At 33.6% G+C, this 24,146-nt stretch overlaps 3 protein-coding genes across 3 annotated transcripts in view; 2 read left to right on the plus strand and 1 right to left on the minus strand.

Moving 5' to 3' along the window:
• The first annotated feature begins 4,501 nt into the window (after positions 1-4,501).
• LOC112517443 (transcription factor PIF3-like) lies at positions 4,502-8,531 on the plus strand. The gene is made up of 9 exons (XM_025124876.1): positions 4,502-4,699; positions 5,108-5,299; positions 5,389-6,508; positions 6,607-6,711; positions 7,261-7,326; positions 7,460-7,525; positions 7,607-8,026; positions 8,149-8,200; positions 8,267-8,531. The coding sequence occupies exons 2-9, from the start codon at positions 5,220-5,222 to the stop codon at positions 8,275-8,277; spliced, it is 1,920 nt and encodes a 639-aa protein (XP_024980644.1). The 5' UTR covers positions 4,502-4,699; positions 5,108-5,219; the 3' UTR covers positions 8,278-8,531.
• A 7,783-nt stretch (positions 8,532-16,314) lies between these two features.
• Positions 16,315-17,603, plus strand: LOC112516211. The gene is made up of 3 exons (XM_025123233.1): positions 16,315-16,824; positions 16,905-17,010; positions 17,296-17,603. Exons 1-3 carry the CDS (start codon positions 16,315-16,317, stop codon positions 17,601-17,603), a joined length of 924 nt encoding a protein of 307 aa, XP_024979001.1.
• Positions 17,604-22,809: 5,206 nt separating this feature from the next.
• The window catches only part of LOC112516212, a 2,792-nt gene continuing 1,455 nt past the window's right edge, over positions 22,810-24,146 (minus strand). The window contains exon 2 of the mRNA XM_025123234.1: positions 22,810-22,936. Coding sequence (XP_024979002.1) covers positions 22,810-22,936 — 127 coding nt within the window. The remainder of the gene's footprint in view (positions 22,937-24,146) is intronic.

Raw genomic sequence — 24,146 nt, forward strand, 5'->3', positions numbered from 1 at the left:
GTATAACTTTGACACAGAGCTCCTATCTAATAGATACAGAACCTCTGGTTTAGATAAAAGCTTTGTAAAAGACTTGTATCAAAAATCAAATCATCATTCAGAACCCTCTGGTTCTGTTGTGAGGACCAACCAGAGCCCCTCTGTTTCCTTTCAAGGAACAACCGGAGCTTCTCTGTTCCTCATAAATCAAACACTTTTCCAAACAGAGTTTATCCAAAACCATTGGCCATAAGCCAAGTTTTCCCCTTCTCAATAACATAAATACTATCATTTCTAATAAAAGCAGCATCGCTGAGTCCTCAAATCACAAAGAAGTAAGAACTTAAATCTTTCACAATCTTAAGAGACATAATAGCAAGAGCTATAATATTCACACATACAAATGTCACCGTTATATCCAAAGGTACACCTCACCTTGATATGTCACCCTTATAACCGAAGGTACACCTCTCCTTGATATGTCACCCTTATCCCATGGTACACCTCTCCTTGATATGTCACCCTTATCCCATGGTACACCTCTCCTTGATATGCCACCCTTATTTCCTCATCAAAATCTATGGATTAGTTCCAAACGAAGACAGACCGAAGTCACAACCGTCTTGATGAAATAGCCTCAATTATTTTATCCATCAAAATCTGTAGATTAATTACAAACGAAGACAGACCGAAGTCACAATCGTCTTGATGGAATATCCTCTATAGTTTTTAACCAATAATGGTTTCAAAACAGTTTATCTTCAAAACTTTAGAACTCAAGAACTACCAATTCTTTCAATATCATTTCCAAACTCAGAATCTCTTTTAAATCCTAAAAATAGGATATCATCCATCAACTGTTTTTTTAAAAGCAACATCTGCTTTATTTTCCAAAACAGTTTCCAAATTCAGAATCATAAAAACGTATCTTTAAACTGTTAGAAAATAGTATTTACCAATCTTCTTTCAAATATCAAATCATCAAAACCTAGCAGTTCAAATAACATCATATAAAGGTTTAAGTATAAAAAACTCACCTTAAAAGCACGGATTGCAGATTCAAAACACGGTAATTTCTTCAAAGGAACACAGATTCCTTAAATTGCTTTTTAGGCAAATAACTTTCTCAAGAACAGTTTTCACCGCCACACACACTTTTCTCTCAAAGTTCTTTCAAAATAAGATGAGATAAAATCTTATCTTTTATCTCCCTTATATATTTATTTAATAGAGGCGGTGTATGTTTTAACAATATAAAATTCTTTGGGCGGTGGGTTTATTATTTTAAAACTCAATCTTACTTAACCATGAAGATATCATATCTTCTTATTTTAATAAAATAACCCTTGTATGCCTTTCACCTTACATGTACACACATATTTTATCAAATTCATATGTATGCACAGTAACACATTTTTGCACATAAGCACACAATCCATGCATTTATTTAAATAACATGCATGTTATCACATATTTCACATAATAACCACATAAAGGTTACCTCAACCGATGTTGTCTGAAATTCAGGTCGTTACAATAAACATCATCAAATACACAACAAATTTGGTAGATAGTAAGGAAAACATTTCGATATATCAAAATACACATTTCTGGCATATACATAGTTTTAGCAAAGCAACTTAAACTCACATTGCTAGGTTAGGTTAAACATAGGTTCCAAATTCATCTCTAGCTTCCAAAATGGTGAGGGATTTAGATCCGCCAACACCCACCTTTAGGAACTTTATCTGAGTCTCAACCAAGCCTAGAGATGTGCCAAAAGTAATCCCGAAATCAATCATACAATCCTTAGCTAAAATCTCAAATCACCCAAAACACCCAAAATGATCAAAAACTCAATATAATAGAGATACACCAGAAGGGATGTTCTAGAAGGTTAAAATGAAATCTTTTAACAAGAATAAGGGTTTAGAAAGGTTAGGGTAACATACAAATCGTTTTTAGGAAGAACCCAAAAACCAGGTCAACAATGGTGGAAATATAGATGAAGAAGATGAACTCAGATCTTGGATGTAGACTTGAAATCTTAATGTTATGAGCTCCTAAATGCTCTTGAAGAAATTGATTTGGAGGAGGAATATTCTTGGACCAAAAATGTGAGAGATAAAAATGAATTGGCGAAGAAGAAAAGAAGAAAAAGAAGGAAGAAAATTGGAATTAAAGGGGTTGCAGGCCCAACAACTTTCTGCCCAGATGCTCGTAGGCGCAAGCAAAAAAGCTACGCGGATGCGAGCAGTGTATACATATAGTTTTACCCGCTTTTTGGGGTTTGCTCACAAGCGCGAGCAAAATAGTTGTGCGGGCGCGAGCAGTTTCGACCAAAAGTTGATTTTTTTGCCAAACGCGATAACCAACTCAACCAACATTCATGATACTTCTAAATGACTATATTAAGGCCAAAATACATACTAAACTTGAAATTATGGATACTAAAAATCCGAATGTTATAGATTATTCCCTACATTAATTTAAATGTAGGGAGGATGACTGAAGATGCTCTTAGTTAGATAAATTATGTATGCATGTTCTTTACAAATCTTCACGAGACAAAACATTTTCCACCATGCTTATCTAGTGATTTCGTTGGTGCTAGTGTACATAAATTATTTTTCATTATTTTGTTACACTTGACAATCTCGTAGTTTTGATTAGGGGTGTTCATTTTAACTCCCAAACCACACAGTCCATTGACGCCACACAAAACAATGCAATTTAGAAGTTTCGTAGTACGGCTTGCGGTTTGAATTTTTTAAACCGTATAAAGTGCACCGTCATATTTTGCGTTTGAGGCCATTACAGTATCGTTTGTGGTTTGAAAAATATTAAAACTGCATATGTTGTTTTGGCTCTAAAACCGCACTACATGCAATGAGAATAATGCTAATTTTGATGATTGACAAACAAATGTTCAATGCAATTTTAGTCTATCGCTTTCAATATTTATAAGAATCTATTTACAAACATCAAGTAACTATGACGAATCAAGATTCGCAATACCAAGTTTGAACAACTTAGAATTTATCTTAGAGAATATGCCGCCAAAGGATATGAAAGAAATTAATTTCGAGCCAGATGCATTGAACAATTTATTGAAGAATAAATCCAAGTCAGTTTTCCCAACTTACTTCATCATATGAATATATTATATATAAATATATACACACACACACACACATTCAATCAGTTTGATTTTAAAGTATGATTCATATTGTTTCACATGTTCTATTCTTACATGTGTGCTTTAGTATATGAAACATACTTATATGTTTTATTTCACACGTAAAACAGTTCTAAATATTTTATATATAAACAACACTGTATGAACACTACTGCATATTTCTCATATGTTGTTTCATAACTTGAAAATCGGTTCAAAGGTTCATAATAGATATAGGTTTGTATTTGATTTTTCCTTCTATATGCATACAACTTCATAATATTACTTAATGATACTGAAACAATTTAATTAATATGAAAAGAAAAATATATATATGAAACTTACAAAAAGGATTTTAAAAAGTAAAATTAAAATAAAAAAAGATTTTAAAAAGTAAAAATTGAAATAAAAAAACACGCCTTGGCAACACCAAGTCACACCAAAACGACATCTCGTCTTACAACAACCACAGAGGAGGTTTAACATACGTAAAAGACACACCTGCTGTCATGACACACATTCTTTAACACTGCATAATATCAAGTTGAATAACAATAACGACACATGATGATAATGATTCTTAATTTATTTTTTTACATTTCCGACAATCCATTATGACATGAATATATCCCTTTTGGTCATTTAACAATATCGTCTTTTTCCATCGACAAATCCAAACATTTTTTATTTATATTTGAAAATTAACGCTTTAACTGAAATAGATATTTACTTTTGAAAATTAACACTTTAACTAAAATAGATATTTACTTTTGAAAATTAACACTTTAACTAAAATAATCATATGAACACTTATTTCAAAATAAATATAAATATAAATTTATTTTTATTTTTTTATTTTAATTCGGTCCCATCGAGTACAAATCTCGTAGTCATAAAATAACAAAATGAATAATAAAATTGTCGATAAAATTATTGCAATTTTTACGGGAAAAGACTAATTGTATTCTTGTATATTGTTAAATGTAGTTATATATTAATATCAAATTTTATTTTTTACATTCTCAATACATGAATTGACCCGATTTTGACATTAAAGATGTGCAAATAACAATCTCTATTTTATAAGAGGTTGTTTATTTACCTTTATATAGTTCTATTAAGAAAAACAATCTATGAATTGTTAAGAAGAAAATTGTATTTGACAAAAAAAAAAAAAATCTGTCTTTTAATAATTTTAAAAGTCTTTAAATACCTTAATTTCATTTAACCGATTACCAAACAATTATATTTTATTTTCGGTTATATACGGCATCAAAAAATTCAACAATGGTCTTGGTTACCTCCATATTCCGCAAGCCTTTCGCCGTCTTCTACTACTGCTCACTTCAATCATCCCCTTTCTCTATATGCTTTTACCATTTTCGAGAAATTGACACACACTCCAAGCTGGAAAACCAGTGGATTAATGCGAAAATGCATTTGGGTTAACTACTTCCTAGAATTGGGGAAAGATAGATGGTCAAATCACAAGTGTCTTGCTGCATCAGCTGATCGATTTTAATCGAATTTTGTTTGACGAAGGTTGGTTGGTTTCTTTATTCATTAATTGTGGCTTTTGTTGGTTGATTTGAATAATGAATTGTAAGCAGCTAATAATTAATATCTTATGGTTGAACTTCCTTTTGTGGGTTTGTTTACTTGTACTGACTGATGATTAGAGTATATTTGTTTGTACTTTTGTAATTAGAATAAGCCTAATCAGATTGAGCTTTCAGCTTTGCTTTTCTCTTTAGGGCACCATTAAAGAATTCGTTTGACTAGCGATTATTATAATTAAGCATACATTTATTGCGGCTACAGATAATATTTTGTCAGATTAGGAAAAAAAAATATAAAAATGTCAATTCAAGACATGTCCAGATATAGATAAATTAAATTATATATGTCAGTAAAATGTACATAAAATAAAGTATGTAATGATTTTTGCAGGTGTTTTCATCAAGTGGGTTGGAGCTGTTATAGAACAAAGAGAGGTTTTGAAGGCTGTGAATGAATTTTGAGAGAATTATTGGTGGTAGTACTTTTGGATCTTGACTCAAAGATGCCACTCTCAGAGTTCTATAGATCTGTTAATGGAAAGAATGAATCCCCTCAGCAAAAAGCAAGTGATATTTCATATATGTAAGTGTTGTCTTAAAGATTATCTGTTTGGGTTTTGCTTTTCTTGATTGCTTTCTTGAATTGATGTTGGTGGGTTGTGATAATTGCAGTCCAAACGATGAGTTTGTGGAGTTGATATGGGAAAAGGGTCAGATTATGATGCAGGGTCAGTCTAGCAAGACTAGAAAGACACCAGTTTCTAGTAATTTTCAATTCCATACACCAAAATTTCAAGAAAAGGAAGGTTTGTTGGATGTAGCCTTGCCGGGTACTTGTGTCGAAATGGGATTGAATCAAGATGATGATATGGTGCCTTGGTTGAATTATCCCCTTGATGACTACTGTTCTGATCTCTTACCTGAAATATCTGGTGTTACAGTAAGCGAACCACCACCCCCTGTGAATATCGGATTCAATGTAATTGATAAGAGAGGTTGTTGTAATAAAGATTCACATGTGAATACACATAACATTTCTTTGCGTCATGGTGTCGGTTTAGACCAATCAAATGCATCTAGAATCTCCTCTTCTTCAAGAACCAGCCACTTGTTTTCGTGGTCGCTTGATCAAGTGCATATTCCAGATCCTTGTGTCAGATCAGGAGTTTCAGACATAGGTAGCAGTAAATGTAGAAATAAACCCCATAATGTTATTCATAGAGATCCAGTACAAATTCAAGGTTCATCGGGCAGACCTGAAAAATTGGTGCAGAAACAAGATTCTCTACCGCCTTCTTCCACATCTGGCTTGTTGAATTTTTCTCATTTCTCAAGACCAGCTGCTATGGCTAGAGCGAATCTTCTTCAGAACAGCGGCTTACTGGCTGATTCCGCTTCATGTGGTTTGGATATAATGAAGAACAATGAACACCATGCTAGTTTGGATCATGGACCACAAAAAGAAATTGGGGTCCCAAGTCAACCTAGTTTGGATTCAGCTAAAGTAGCTTCAAACCCTTTTGCAAGTAAGCCATTAGAAGAGCCACATTGTGTTGAAAAGTCTTGCCCTGATCACAAGGAAGATGCAACAACCGGTAATGAAAAGTCCCCCAATGTGGTTCTTGATTCAAATCCACCTAAAGGAGGCCCAGAAACTGAAAAGAGCATTGAGCCAGTTGGTGCTTCCTCTTCTGTTTGCTCGGGGAATAGTGCCGAGAGAGCTTCCAATGATTTGACGAAAAATTCTAAAAGAAAATCTATTGATACAGAGGATTATGAGTGCCAGAGTCAGGTATGTTAAAAGAAAGATTGCCTTTGATATTGGGTTCTTTCGTTACTTTGTTTATGTTATTGTTTCATGTACTCATTGTAACCAATGTTTTTGATTAGGACATTGAGGAAGAGTCTTTGGGCACCAAAACAGCGGCTACTTCTCGAGGAGGTTCAGGTTCCAAGAGAAGTCGAGCTGCTGAAGTTCATAATTTGTCTGAAAGGGTGAGCAAAATCATCTATCAATGCAAATTGCATTGTTCTCTGTTTTGATAACCATGGTATCTGGCACCTTGTTTGTTCACACTCTTGCACAAGCCGGGGGTCTTAACGGAAACATATAGCGGTCAGGTCTACATACGTCTCACCCCCAAGAGTCTACTTTCGAGTTAAATTTACCGGGTCTGTTTGGTTTGGCTTGGCATCTGGCACCTTGTGCCTAACTAGTCTATGGGTTCATGCAATATGTCCACTCCACATTGCAGAGGTGGCATAAGGAGTTTGGGAACCGTGGATGTCCGAGCCACAGCTTGTGTGTACGTCAACTAATCCCTTATGGCCTTGAAGTTATCAGTCAGGCGAACCCTCCAGTGACCCTGAGGGGACTTGAACCGGTGACCTCTAGGGAGCAAACCCAAGGTCTTACTACCGGTTGAACTTCCACTCAGGGTTGACCCATAAGGATTGGTAGCGAGTTATCACTATGCTAACCCCTTAAGATCATTGTTTCTATAAATTTCATCGTAAGAATTGTCATTTGTAACTTTGAAACAGAGGCGAAGGGATCGGATAAATGAAAAGATGCGTGCACTGCAAGAACTCATACCAAATTGCAACAAGGTACACCATGTAATCTCCTCTTATGGATCCCATTCTTGAACCCATCTAAATTTCCTTGATTTTGAGCATCCAACGAATACTCAAACTTAAACGTCATTATAACAAAGATTTTTTGTGGTATTTGAATCACAAGGTGGATAAAGCATCGATGCTTGATGAGGCAATCGAGTATTTGAAGACACTTCAACTTCAAGTACAGGTATAATGTTTGTACATTTTATTTAATTATCTGATTTGTGATGGTATTATATTTACTCCCTGGATACATGTTCCATTGCAGATTATGTCAATGGGAACTGGATTATGTATGCCATCAATGATGTTCCCAACCGGAATGCAACATATGCATCCGGCTCATTTCTCCCCCATGGGAATTGGTATGGGAATGGGAATGGGAATGGGTTATGGAATGGGAATGGCGGAGATGAACGGTGGACCTCCACATATGTTTCCATTCCCTCCAACTACACTTGGGTCGCGACACCCTGTTCCTTCACCGCCTGTTTCTGGACTCGGTAGTTGTCAAGGGATTCCTAGATCTAGCTTTCAGGTATATGGGCAAGGAATGCCGATGTTAATCTCTCAACCACCTATGCCAGGATTTCCTATGAATCCTGCTGTACGACAGACGAGGGCACAAGTGGAAATTCCACATCTAGCTTCAACCTCAAAGGATAAGAACCCACAAACATCTAGTCAGGTACTACCCATTTCTTTTGACTAAAGATATACTTTTTCAAGTTATAGTTATGGTATTGAACAGAGTAGCTAAGCCTATTATTCATCAAGTTAATCAAAATTCACATGTGATGATGATGCCAGACTTCAGAGGACAAGAAAGATCCAGTTCAAGAAGCCGGATGTAGCACAGCTGGTAAGTTGGTCTCTGCTAGATTTGTCGATGAATGGTGGAGATTGGTTCTCATTTGTTTTGATGTAGGTGTTGATTGAAGGGATGATAACAAAGAATCGGAAAGGGAAAAGCTGTGTTGACTCGAGTTGGGCATCATGTCATCGAACGACTATTTTGGAACTATTAACATCCGTCTATGATCTGCTCAAAGCATCGGGATGACAGAGTATCTTGTTCGATTGTGAATCATCCCATAATAGTGACTGTTTGGTGTCAATAGAGTTAGTTGAACAAACTATTTATGTGATAACAATCTTCAAAATTAGTTATTAAACAATAATTCTATTTTTCATGTTTGGTGGCCATTTGCAGTATATACAATAAAGGATCCTAATCCTTCAACACCCCCTTCCCAATTCAGCTTTGCAGTTGGAAATTCAGACAAAGATGGCTGAAATTTGAATTCATATGATTATGATTATGATTATGATGATGATGCTATGTGAAGAGTGAGGACCAAAATGTATTGGTTGTATATCCATCCCCATTTTGCTTCTTCAACCCCTACAAACCTATTTCCTCTTTCTTTTTTTTAATATTTATTATTTATAATAATATAAAAATAGTGATTCTCTCTTCCTTTGTTTTTTAATTTTACATTTATATATTGTTATTTTAATTTTTATTATATATCTTAATGTTATTAATTAATGTCCTAATTTAATTTAGTAATCTATACTATATTATAAAACATTTGACAAAAACTCTTAAAAACTATTTTTTATGCATGAAGTACCATATGTTGATGCATATTACTTAAAATTCAAGATTACAAGTAAATTATGCACAAGTACAACTTATTAAAGCTTCATATTTGAATTCGTGTAACTAACTACGGATAATCATAATCAAATAGAAGATAAACATCTCATTTTAAAATATAATTAGAATAATTATCAGATTCTAACAAAATAATTAATCATTATCATTATAAGAAAATTATATTATTAAACCAGATATAAATTACTTCGTTATTGAACCTAAATTAAATTATAATAAAAATTTTGAATTAAAAATTACACAAAAAATGAGGATTTTAAATAGTTAATTTGATACTAATATCGATATATTTTTGTCAAGTTTTTATGATATCTTCAAATTTATATTTTATTAAAAAAAATAAAAACATCATCGTTTTTTCAAAATCACATAAGACCATATTACAACATCGACTGAAATAAAGAATAAAATGAAATATTAAAATCAAAACGTATCTCGCTGCATTACGCGAATACCTTTTTAGTTATATTATAAGAAATAAGTCTTTTTTATTTTAGCAATTTAAATAATAAGAAATTTCTGATCAATTATTCTAAAATAATATAGTTGTGTGACTATGTAATGCAGCAGAATGTACAATTCAAATAGTTGGATTAGTTTACCAAAAATAAAATAAAAAAAAGTTAGGTCAGGTTTTATACCGTATATAATGTGAAAACATACAAAAAGCAAGTTAATGGTATGATTGTGAAAAGAACATTGTCCTTATAAGAAGTGTACTAAAAAACAGAAGGACAAAATAAGTCAAAGTGTAACGGAGATTGGTTTAGTTTCTATTTAGTGTAATAAAGATTTTTGTAACACGTTCAAATCTTGGAATAAATGATTAATTTAAAATTTACAATAATACAACAAATAAATGATAAATCATTTTTTATATATCAAAACTTCAACTATCTTGAATAGCAATACTAGATTTAACATCAACAAATGATAAACCAAACCTTACATAAAGACTAGGTTAAGGTCGGGTGTTACTAAAACCCAATAATGGTTGATATCTTCAAATGTGGAAGATGTCACCGAATAGCTAAATCATTCTCGTAAATTTATCTAACATTCAACTCATCGCAGTGTCGCTAGTATCAAACCCTGACGAGGATCTGATGCACATGCCGACAAATAAAAATGTTAGGCTTAACGTCTAGTGAGTTAAAGCAGTTTTCATCATAAATATAAAACAATACAACTGAAATATTTCTTATTTAAAACATGATTTCTCGAATGAAATGTATTTATTGTAAAAGCAACTTCTTTCCAAAACCCATTGTTTTCGTGATGAAACCTCTAAATCAAAATGCACATTAATATAAATTTAAAACCCAACACTCACTCTAGACGTATATAAGGTTTAAGATCTATTTATTTTAATCACGGATAAAAACTCTATTTCAAAATGCCCCAAAAATGGGAAATAAGGTTCCAAAACCACAAATATTAGAAGAATTCGATACTTGAAAACAACGTTGAAAACTAGGATAATATTATATCCGAGAATAACACTATTTGGTGATGGGGGAGACCTGTATCTATCAAATATGGCGAACCTATAAGTAAGCCTCAATCAACGTTAACGAGCCTCAACTATGGATCATACAGTCATCAAGTTCAACCACCTACAATCTGTAGTTTGAGTCCTCCGTTGATTGCCTAGACGAACTCTTTTACTAGAAATGTTAGCCAATTAACGGACTGCACGGTCATCGAGTTCAACCACCAGGGCCGGCCCTGGGCATAGGCCCAAGGGGCGACGACCCAGGGCAGCATAAAGCCCAAGGGCATCAAAAATCCAAAAGCCCAATGTATATGTATATAGGTTCAGTTTTTACTTGGGCCTAAAAATGTTACCGTTAGCCTACTACCTTAGTCCGTTAGATTTACCAGTCCATCTCGACTCTCGCTTCATTCTGTGGACTCGTTCACTCTGAATAGACTATAGTCAATAGAAATCGAAATCGCTCTCGCTCTCGTCGTCGGTCGCTATCGCTCTCGCCTCTCTGCCTGAGCCTGACTGCCTCCCGGCTCCCACTCTCGCTCTCTGCCTCTCCGGCCTCAGCGGCTCTTCTCTTCGCGGCTTCGCCAATCGCCACCTCGCCCCGTCGCCCATCGCCCTTCGCCCTCTGCCCCTCTCTCTTTGTGAATGCGACCACTGACTTGTGTTGACTTGAGGTTAGGGATTCATTTAACATTTAACTATTTAAGTCTTTATTCTTTAACTTAGTTACTTAGGGAGTTAGGGTGATTCTATGAAATTTAACTATTATATTACTTATTTTATTTTTTAAGTTTTTAATTTTGTTTGATTGGAAACCTAATAATGAAGTTATGAAACTAGATTAGATGTGATTCTGTGAAATTGGTGAGTGGTGACTTACTGACTTGCTTTGTTGGACTATTTTAATTTGTTTGACTCACTGATGAATTTTGTTTCACTTGTTACAAACTAGTGAAACCACAAAATTAGAATTTAGAAACAAGTGACAACCATTTGTTAATGTTTTAACTTTACAGATGCTTAATCTTATGTTTAATACTTTAACTTAGGGTTAGGACTGTTTTACTGTTTTACAGATGCTTATGTTTTCTCGTTTATCAATTTGTCCAGGTTGCTTAACAGTTCCACTTTCTTGGCAATTTTACAACACAAACCACGAAGTACCAAATCCAGGTGTTATTTTTCTATTCTTTATATCGTATATTTGTTTAACAATTTAACAACTTAAGTTATGTTGCCTCGATCACAACCATCGGGTGCTCAAAATAGGAAAAGAAAAAAAAAGGCAAGAAGAAATTGCTCAATCTTTGCAAGGATCTCTAAATAAATTTATTGTTAGACAACCAAATGTTTCTAAAAATGCTAGTGATAAAAATGAAAATGCTTGTAATGCAAATGGTAGTGATAAAAATGAAATTACTTRTGATGCAAATGTTTGTGATGAAAATACTAGTGATAAAAATGAAAATGCTTGTGATACAAATGCTTTTGATGYARATGAAAATGTTAGTGATGAAAATGTTTGTGCTTGCGATGATGAAAATGCTTGTGATACAAATGCTTCTAGTGATGTTCGTTTGAATATATTTGATCCAAGAATTTGAGATATGCTAAATTCTAAAATGAAAGATTTGTTTGTTGAAAAATGGCCTATTAGGAAAACTAACATCAATTTCCCTAGAGATAATACATGTAGACACTTCTCTGATGAATTTTAAGTTCGTAAGTTACGCTATGGTGATTGTCATGATAGAAAGTGGTTAGTTTATTCAAAAGAGCTAGATAAAGTCTTTTGTTTTTGTTGCAAACTTTTCAAAGAAGGCCAGTCAGAAAGCCAATTAGCAAGTGTTGGATTAAGTGATTGGAAACATCTTGGTCAACGATTAAACGCTCATGAAAATAGCATTGAGCATATGACTAGCTTGGGAATTTGGTCCGAATTGCGATTGAGATTGAGTAAAAATGAAACACTTGATAAAGACCTACAAGATTTRATAAAAAAGGATACTGATCATTGGAAAGAAGTTTTGGTTAGAATTATTGCTGTTGTTAAATGTCTAGCAAAGAATAATATAGCTTTTCGTGGGAAAAATGAAAAACTTTTTGAAGAATCTAATGGTAACTTCTTCGGCTTAATTGAAATGATTACTGAGTTTGATCCGGTTATGAAACAACACTTTCAGCGTATTAAAGAAAAAAAAACTCATTATCATTATCTTAGCCACAAAATTCTTGATGAACTTATTGACATGTTGGCATCTAATGTTAAGAGTGCAATCATTAAAAAGATCAAAGAGACAAAAATATTTTTCAGTTATTCTTGATTGTACTATGGATGCAAGTCATCAAGAACAAATGACTTTGATTTTAAGATGTGTTGACGTGTCTAGCTCTCCTATACAAGTAGAAGAGTTCTTTTTAGAGTTTTTGGTGGTAGAAGATACATCTGGTTTAGGACTTTTTAATGTATTACAAGATGTTTTGAAATCACTTGATTCGGATATCAATTATGTGCGGGGACAAGGGTATGATAATGGCTCTAATATGAAAGGGAAACATCAACGTGTGCAAAAAAGATTATTTGATATAAATCCTAGAGCCTTTTATATGCCATGTGGTTGTCATAGTCTTAATTTAGTTTTATGTGATATGACAAATTCTTGTCACAAAGCAAAAACCTTTTTTGGTACTTGTCAAGCCATATACAATGTCTTTTCTAATTCTACAAAGAGATGGACTGTTTTATTAGAATATATTGATGATTTGACTTTGAAATCTTTATCTGCTACTCGATGGGAAAGTCATATTGAAAGTGTTAAAGCTATCAAAACTCAAGTTGGCCAAATTAGAGATGCTTCAGTACAATTGGCTCAAGTAAGTGAGGATGGAAGAGTGTGTAGGGAAGCCGAGTCTTTGGTTAAGGGTGAGCTTTCAAGTTTTGAGTTTATTGTAAGTTTGGTTATTTGACATGAAATTCTGTATAGAATTAATTTAGTTAGCAAGAAGTTACAGTCTAAAGATATGCTTCTTGATGTTGCAATACAAAATCTAAAGGGATTAGTTGAATATTTTGAAAAATATAGGGAAAGTGGGTTTACATGTGCCATTCGTGAAGCTAAAGAGATTGCAAGTAATATTGGAATTGAACCTGAGTTTGCTGTAAAACGTTTTTTCTCAAGGAAAAAACAATTTGATGAAATTCCAAATACGGAGAGAGCACAACAATCTATGTTTGGCTTCTTGTTTGATTATTTTCTTGTTTTAGTTGATATGGCTCTTTTGCAGTTATGAACTAGATTTGAACAAATGCAAGAATTTGAATCTATGTTTGGCTTCTTGTTTGATGGGCGAAATTTGGTTACTTTACATGATGACGAGTTAAAAAAATGTTGTTTGAACCTTRAACTTGCTTTAACAAATGGTAATGATTCTGATATTGATGGCGAATATTTGTTTATGGAGTTACAARTTTTGCAGGGAATGCTACCAGAAGAGGCATGTAAAAGTGGAAATCCTTGGACATCGATATAAATTATGGAGTTCGCAAAGAAAATGCACATGTTTCCACATGTCTTGCTTGCTTACATGATATTATTGACCGTAACGTTGACCGTAGCATCTGCAGAAATAAGCTTTTCAAAGTTAAAGTTGTTGAAGTCAAATCTACGGTCTACCATGAGTCAAGAAAGCTTGAACGAGTTAGCAATCTTGAGTATTGAGAGTAAGTTTTTAGCTAATATTAGTTATGACAAAGTGATAGATATTTTTGCTTCAAAAAACGCAAGACATTGTTTTAGGTGAATGGTGATGTACTTTATCTTTTGTTACACGAGGTTTTGGTTTATGTCCCCCCCGTTGCATCATTTTTGTTATATTTAAGGGGCACTTTTTTGTTACATTGACTAGGTTCCAAAACCCTTCAAATAGTTTATTTTGGTTTTTATTTACACGTATAAGGGGCATTTTTTTGACTTTCCGCCGTGGGCATCCAAAATCTCAGGGCCCTGTCAACCACCCACGGCCTATAGCTCAAGTCTTCCTCGATGGATCATATGGTCATCTTCCTCCATTTGGCTCCAAATCTTTAATTATGGTGGAATTTAGTGATATGTTTCAGCGTTGCTCTTCTCTCTTCTTGTTTCCATAAATATGAGCATTGTGTATGTCCATGTCCATGCATTTAGAGCATCTCCAATCAAGGTTCTTAGAATCTCTTTTTTGGACGCTAACTCATCAAATCAAGAACTCTCTTAAATCCACAATGATGCAATGTAGCTGAAACCCATTTAATAGGTAATATATATATATATATATATAGAGAGAGAGAGAGAGAGAGAGAGAGAGCGCTTGGTTCAAATACTAACCAAGATATTTGTGTTAACTTTGTTAATCAATCTTGACCATTGATTTTTACAATAAAGGGTTGTGATTAATCATGATAAAAAATTAAATTTTTAAATTTACAATTTCAAAGAACATATGTGAACAAAGGGGAAAAGAGTATTTAGGTAATTTTCTTTTTTATGTAACTCCCATATTATTAATTGGGAGTTACAAAATCAAAAAATCTCATTATTTTTATTAATTTATTTTTGTTAATGTAAGAACCATATGAACACACACACACACACACACACACATATATATATATATATATATATATATATGAACCATTGTGTCAAATACGAACAAAAATTGACATATATATGAACTTGGACTGTATAGCATTTATGAACACAAAATGAATATAATAAGAATAGTTGTTACAGGAAAGTAAATAAATAAAAAAACAGGTATGAACACAATATGAACACTTTGTGAACAATAGTTCCTTCATTATGAACACATTCAGGGTGCGTTTGGTGCGTGGAACAGGGTGGGACGGGACAGGACAGGACACACTTGTCCCATGTATGGTGTGTTATTAAGTGGAACTAAGTGGAATTAACCTGAACAAGGGTGGGACACGGGTGTTCACCCTTATCCCCCTATAACTAAGTAGAACAAGGTTTTTTTTACTAATCTACCCTCACTTCATCTCGTGCATCCTTCCCCGTCGGTCCTCCATTCCATCGCTCCTCAATTCCATCCTACCCTACCTCTCCTTCATCAATCGGCGACCGGCGACCGGCGATGGCAGTTCGACAGTCCGCCTGATTTCATCTCGACGAGTTCCATACACACATTCCGCTGTTTGCTTTATTGCCCAATCTCGACGAGTTCCATTCCATCACACCCTACCTTCTCCTTCATCAGGTACACGATTGCCCTATGTTTGCTCTATTGCCCTAAATCAGCTGTTTGGTATGTTTGGAACGATTTAGGGTTTGCTATATCTGAATCGCTATTTGGGGTTGCTATGTTTGAATCGATTTAGGGTTTGCTTTGCTTGAATTGGCTGTTTAATCAAGCAATCCCAAAATATCGGCTGTTTGTAGTGCTAAATTGGCTGTTTAACTTATCGCTTTCATTGTTTTTGTTTTTTGTAACTATGCCCTTCTGTGGGTGACCCAAAATATCATGGTTTATGAAGCTATTCACTATGCCATAATCCACAATCACAAGTAATAACAGAAAATCAGAAGATTGTGAACACAAAAACATAAAGAGAGACTATTGACTATTGTATGTACTGTTCTGCATTTCAACACCAAATTACAACAATATTCTTGAATATATTTTGAACATATTTTTGATTGTTGCACTTGAGCATATTCTTGCCATATCCTTATCTATAATTGTTGCATAATAATAAGTTGGAACATTTTATAGTGACTACATCTCATATTTTTTATGTAGAATGGATCGGAACCATCTACTTGTAGTTGTTAAAGTGTTGAAAGCTTACATCAACTTGCTCATACTTTTGGTCAACTTTGCAAATTGGTTAATTGAACATGAACAAAGAGATGATAGGAGGAGAACTTTAAGACAAAGAACATTCACTAGATTGCAAATTAGATCGATAGAAATCCAACGCATCCCACGTGAAAGTGACATTATATGTGTAAATGAGTTGCGAATGGATAGGAATGCATTTGCTCTTTTGTGTGAGTTGCTAAAAACACGTGGTGAACTATTAGATGATGGTAACGTGACAATTGAAGAACAAGTTGCTACATTTGTTAACATTTTAGCACATCACACCAAAAATAGATGTCTTCAAGTTAGATTTTATAGGTCGAGGGAAACAATTAGTAGGTATGTTCATCGAGTTTTAAGTGCTTTGTTGCGAGTGCAAGACATTTTGTTTAGCAAACCAACTCCGGTAGAGGATGATTGTACCGACAGAAGATGGAAATGGTTTAAGGTAATGCTTGTTAACTTCTCTCATTACTTATGATATAAAAATTATACCATTTAGCTAAAACCAAGTTTTTTTCTTTATAGGGTTGTTTAGGAGCAATAGATGGAACATACATTGAAGTGACTGTACCTGAGTCCGATAAACCACGATACCAAACAAGAAAGGGTCATATTGCGATTAATGTATTAGGTGCATGCACTCGGGACATGAATTTCATTTATGTTTTATCCGGTTGGGAAGGTTCAGCTACCGATTCTAGGGTACTACGAGATGCGGTTACACAGAATAATGGTTTAAAAGTCCCAATGGGTAATTACTATTTGGCTGATGCAGGATATGTCATTGGTAACGGATTTTTGGCACCATATAGAGGTACTAGGTATCATTTACGAGAACGGGAACACATTGGTTATACACCTTCAAATAAGGAAGAATATTTTAACATGAAACACTCACAAGCTAGGAATATCATAGAAAGGTRTTTYRRTATTTTGAAGAAACGTTGGGCCATATTACGAAGTCCTTCTTTCTATCCAATAAAACTTCAAGGAAGGATGGTCATAGCATGTGCTTTGCTACATAATTTTATTAGGATGTACATGGTTCTTGATCAGGAAGAAAACACGACACTCACACTAGAAGATATGCCTATAGGGGAAGAGCAAGTGGAATCCAACGATGATGTTGAATCTATTGATGTTGTTGAATCGAGCAATGAGTGGACTCAATGGAGAGATGACGTAGCCCAAGAGATGTTTGAGTCGTGGATGTCAAGTAAATGAATTTACTCAATGTATTGTATTATTTTTTTTAATGTAGAATTTTAAAATGTTATCGTAATGTATTATTTTGTTGCTAATGTTGAATTTTAAAATGTTATCGTAATGTATTATTTGTTGCTAATGTTGAATTTNGTTGAATTTTAAAATGTTATCGTAATGTATTATTTGTTGCTAATGTTGAATTTTAAAATGTTATCGTAATGTTAATTTTGGAATTTCTAAGATGGCGGATAGACGTAATTGGAGTATCCAAGAAGAGGATGCACTGATTAGCATTCTACAAGAGATTGTAGCCGCCGGTGGTAGGAGTGATAATGGGTGTTTTAGGACCGGCACGTATGAGCAAATCATGTTAAAGATGCGTGAAAAGATTCCGGGCCTTAATATAACATCAAAACACATCCAGAACAAAATGAAGCGGCTCAAGAATAAGTATTCAGCAGCTTATGACATGCTGAATACAAGTGGTTTGGTTGGAATGATGCGCATCAATGCGTAACGGTGGATGCTCAAGTTTTAGAAGAATACTTAAAGGTAACACTTATATTTTTTATGTTAATATTTCATACTTAATTTCATTTGGATAGAGATTAACGTTATACATATTTATGCATTTTTTTTATAGAAACATCCAAGCAAAAATTATATTGCCAACAAGCCGTTTCCTCAATATGAGCGACTGAAGACAATATTTGGAAAAGATCGAGCCACAGGATCGATGGCGGAATCTGCCGCTGATGCATTGGAGCACATAAATCTTGAAAGTGAAGTCGGGGCTGATATTGAGGAATTGAACGAGCCTTTTACTACTCCTTCTAATGGCGCTTCTGCATCATCCATTCCACAAGACGTAGAAGCATCATCTCAAAAAAAAGAGAAAAACGGATGTTTCTGAAGATGCAATCAAGCTGATTGAGAAGGGGTTGAATTCATTATCCGAGGAAATGGGTAAGTTGGTATCGGTTGTTGGTACTCCGGGCTTACAAACTATGCCCGATGAGTTAAACAACATGGGTTTTGATGATGATCAAGTTATTGCTATTAGCATGTATTTTGCCGATAACCCGATTCAACTACGCTTATGGAATAACATTAATGCTACTTTGAAGCCAAAATTTGTGACGACCATCTTAAAAAAGTTAGACATGTGATGTTGGTTGGTAAACATTGGATCTTTTGTGYTTAAGTCTTTTGGTACACAATTGTAAACATTTGATCTTTTGTGTTTAGATGTTTTGGTAAACATTATAATTTTTGTTGGTGAATATGATGTTTAAATCTTTTGATTTATGAATGTGAGTTTTTAATTAAGATTGATTTTGGAATTTTTTTAGTATTTTTAAATAGTATTTGTAAACATTTATATCTATTATTTATTGAAAAAACACTAAACAGCTCACTGGGAGTAAATTAGTCATTTTAACCAGTTCTGTCTTGTCATGTCATGTCTTACCAAACGCTGAACAGCTGTCCTGTCCTGTCTGCGCATCAAACGCACCCTCAGGAGCAAGCCAATGTTGAGATATGCAGCTAGTGTACATATGAACAATAATATGAACAGTTTGTGAACAATAGTTCCTTTATTATGAACACATTTCAGGAACAAGCCAATGTTGAGATATGCAGCTAGTGTACATATGAACACAATATGAACACTTTTGAACAATTCTTTAACAATTACATATGAATTCGAATTCTGATTGTAGTTGTAAACGATTTTAACCTTTTCATTCTCATTGTTGTCGATCTGTTTTCAAATAGGTTTATCCATATTACTCRGACGATATCGAAATCTTTACAATCGGAAATTCTTTAACAATTACAAAATCAATATCATTATGGATAGAATAAATCAAAATTACTAAACATGAACACGTATAAAAAATATCAATATTACATAATCATCAATTATTGAGATTTTTAGATTTGTAACTCCCAATTAATGATTTGAGAGTTACATAATTGACAAATTACTTAATTACCCTTGTTATTAATATATGAGTTATATGTGAACCTACAGAAAAGATGGAATATGATTGGTTGAGCTTGGTTAACAAAGTTAACACAAAAATCTTCGTTAGTATTTGAACCAACCCCTATATATATATATATAGGGTTGAGAATTGGTCTTACGGATCTCACGAAAAACCTTTGGTCTCACATGATCTCAAGTCTATGATATATATATAGGGTATATATATTTCAAATGCAACCGTGTTCATTTGTACAACCAATGCAACCCAATCAATTGAGATATTTATGGAAATGATGAGAGTTTATTTATTATGATTTGAATATTTATAGAAGATGACTAGAGTTCATTAATTATGATCAATATTTTATATTAGAAAACAATCAAAACTTTTATGAAATCACATATTCATCAAATTAAATGGACGGTTGAAATTGAGTTGTCTTGGTTGTACAAATGTAAAATGTTGTATAATAATTCACCTATATATATATATATATATATAACATAAAAAAAGAGAAAAATTTCTCTTACACTAAATAAAAACTAAGTTTAACTTCATTATATTTTGTCCAAAACAGAATAAGTAGTGTTAATTTTTATGCAAATGTAATGAGATAATAAAATTTTCATCTAATTCATGTGTAGAACTGCATGGGGTTTTTAAGCTTCCTCAACACTTTTGTGCAACACTTGAAGAACAAAACAAACTTGAACACAAACCCTTACCTTTGTACAATGCTATGAAAGCAGTTGTTGTTACTTTTTCTGGTCTTTTTTCCTGCAAAAAAAGGAGAAATTAATCTCCAAACCAACATTTCATAGCAGATATGGTCTTAGCGATGAGTCCAGACCATTACTTCCTAAATCATAGCTCTCTTTGGTTGAGATTAAGAGAAAAAAATACCAAAGAATAAACAAGTTTATATAAGTTTATTATATAAGTTTCCAATACGCTAGCTTTTCCCTTTGAAGTTTCAGTACACGGACTCCGTTACCCTCCATATTTTCCCATAAGTGAGGCGCAGTCCTCCTCTTTTACAAACAGCAGCACTTTATACAATTGTCAATATCTACCCCAATCTGTTATCATTTTATCAATTAAGGACAAACAAGAGTTAAGTTAGTCAAGATTGAAATATATATATATATATATATATATCCATCATTAACACCCTCCACAATAAAAATGATTAATCAACTTCTCATAATTACAAAAAAAAAAACGAACAAAATGAAAAATTATGATCGGTTGAATGTGGTTTTCANTTATTTGAACATTCCTCTCTCTCTCTCTCTCTCTCTCTCTCTCTCTCTTTCTCTCTCTTTCTCTCTCTCTCTCTCTCTCGTCTCTCTCTCTCTCTCTCTCTCTCTMTATATATATATATATATATATCTTTTAACACCCACCCTCAATCTTGACCTTTAAATAAATCAATCATCCTTAACTTTGAGTACAAATAATTGGGATGATTTATACTAAGGGATTTTGTTAAAATATCAGCATTTTGTTCAGAAGAAGAAACTTTTATTATTTTTAAAACGTCTCTACTAATTTTTTCACAAATATAATGAATATTTATTTCAATGTGCTTAGTATGCTCGTGAAAAACGAGATTATTGGCTATTTGAATAGCAGACTTATTGTCACAAAACAGATTAACTGGAAGAAGATCTTTTATTTCTAGATCAGATAGAATTTTAAGAACCCAGAGAATTTCACAAGATACAGAAGCCATTGATCTATATTCAGATTATGTGGATGAGCGAGAAACAGTATTTTGTTTCTTGCTTTCCAGGAAATCAATGAATTTCCAAAGAATAAACAGAAACCTGTAACAGAACGTCTAGTAGATAGACACTTACCCTAGTCAGCATCTACAAAAGCATTTAGATTAAATATTTCTAACCTTGTAAAGGTAACTCCTTTTTCGGGAGAAAGTTTGAGATACCTGAGAATTCTAAGAGCAAGATTTAAATGTTATTGTCTAGGAGCATACATAAACTGACTTAGACAATGAACAACAAAGGCTATATCAGGTCTAGTTGCAAGTAGATAAATCAATCTACCAATTAATCTTTGATAACCTGAACAATCTAACAAGGTAGAATCTTTTGAGTTATTAGAATCTGATATAACTAAATTTATATCCATAGGAGTACTTGAAGGTTTACATCCCAAATATCCAAAATCATTTAATAATTCTAAACAATATTTTCTTTGGGACAACACCATCAATACAATCTAGGATTTCATTCCCTAAAAAGAATTTTAACTTTCCCAAATCTTTGATCAAAAATTTGCTCTTTAAGTATTCTTTAAAACTATTTATTTCATTTGAACTGTTTCCTGTAATTACTATCTCATCCACTTAAACAAGAAGAACAAGAAACATAGAGTTAACACGTTTGGTAAACAAAGAGTAATCACTAATACTCTGTACAAACCCATTTTCAGTCAAGCAAGAAGAAAGTCATACCATTGACGAGGCGCTTGTTTAAACCATATAAAGATTTTACCAATTTACACACACGGTTATCATTAGAACTATAGTACCCTTCAAGAAGAGTCATATAGACATCTTCTACTAAGTCACCATATAGAAAAGCATTATTAACATCTAGTTGATACAAAGGCCAATTAAATTGAACAACTAAGATAATAATACCCCTGACAATGACCATTTTGACCACTGGTGAGAAGGTCTCTTCATAGTCAAATCCTTCTATCTGACTATAACCTTTAGCCACTAACCTAGCCTTATATCTTTCTATTTCTCCAGTCGACTTATATTTAATCTTGTAGACCCACTTACAACCTATTGCTTTTTTATTTTTAGGTAAAGTAATATACCAAGTTCCATTCCTATGTAAAGCTTCCATCTCTTCATTCATAGCCTTTATCCAATTTTGATCACTATAAGTTTCTTTAAAAGACTTGGGTTCGACAAACTTATTCAAATTTGAAAGAAAACAAAAAAATTCAGAGGAGAGACAAGAATAATTAACAACCCCTTCTATGCCATATTTAACCTTTTCTTCTACAACAAAATCATCATATTTTTTAGGAAAGTTGATAAGTCTAGACGATCTTCTAATAGACTGATTTTGGGAATGAATACCCTCATAGATATGACCCAAGGAATCTTCATTATTATTGTCAGTAACACCTTTAGTTGGTGAAACAGCATCACGAGGAAGACTAACAACCATTCTAGGGATACCCAAAGGCTGTCAACTGGTAACTCTATCAAGATCACCTTCCCGAGGAAGACCTTGACTACTTTGAACCTCAGAGCTGCCTAGTGACTGCCTATTGTCGGCCCTAGATAGGCTACCTAGCTCACTACAGTTACTATATCTAGGATCAGATTAACAATTATTTTCATCAACAACCGGTCCTCTATTCTCATCATTGGGTCCCACAACATCAAAATCATTAGAAGAACAAGACACAATATCAAAGAAATTAAGACTATTAACTTCTTCAGTATTAACATGACCAGTCTTGTCGTTACTCATCTTAAAAGGAAAAACACTTTCATAAAATTTGACATATCGGGAAAAAATAAATTTCTTGGTATCCACATTGTAAAGTCTAAAACCCTTTTTTGAATTGGCATAACCCAACATAACACATTTTTCACATTTAGGATAAAACTTATCTGTGATTGTGGGTATATAAGCAAAACAGAGACATCCAAAATTTCTGATATGAGTAAGGACTGGCTGAAAACCATATACAAGATCATAGGGACTCTTACCATTTAGGACAAAGGTTGGAGTTCTATTTATAGATATGTGGTAGTTAAGATACACTCACTCCACATATTGAGCGGGACTCCAGCCTGAAACATGAGAGCCCTAGCAACGTTAAGTAAGTGTCTATGTTTACGTTCCACAACCCCATTCCACTGAGGTGTATAGACACAGGAGGTTTGATGAATGATTCCTTTAGATTCAAAAAACTCACTTAACTTTTGATTAGTAAACCCAGTTCCATTATCACTTCTAAAGATTTTAACAAACTGTCCAAACTGAGTATACAGAAGATTGCAAAAAATTCAATGTACTCACTGACCTCATATTTTCCTTTTAAGAGATAGACCTAAACAACACGAGTAAAGTCATCGATAATGGTTAGGAAAAAATTGTATCCTTCTTTACTTTGGACATGGTATGGACCCATACATCTAGATGAACAAGTTCACCAAGACTTTTGGATTTGTGTGCTAGTGCTAAACTTTTCTCGTGTATGTTTTGCCTTATGGAAAATTTCACATGGGCCACAACTTTCACTACTAATATTAAGTCTTTCTTTCAAAACTTGAAGCACTTGGTCAGCTGGGTGACCAAGGCGACTGTGCCACAATTGAGACGAGGCAAAATGAACCTCTAGGATCGATTAACTCGGTTTCTTGGTATAAATTACTTACTTGGATGATCTGTTTGACAGTGTTAATGCAGCAGAAATGATAAGAATCAACCACAGTAGAAATCAATAAGAACACAGTGAAGAAGATTGATGAACACAAGAGAGAGCTTCAAATGATTTTCAATAGAATTAAAAT

The sequence above is a fragment of the Cynara cardunculus genome, assembly GCF_001531365.2.
Source record: "Cynara cardunculus var. scolymus isolate 2C chromosome LG 8, CcrdV1, whole genome shotgun sequence".
In the NCBI taxonomy this organism is placed as follows: domain Eukaryota; kingdom Viridiplantae; phylum Streptophyta; class Magnoliopsida; order Asterales; family Asteraceae; genus Cynara; species Cynara cardunculus.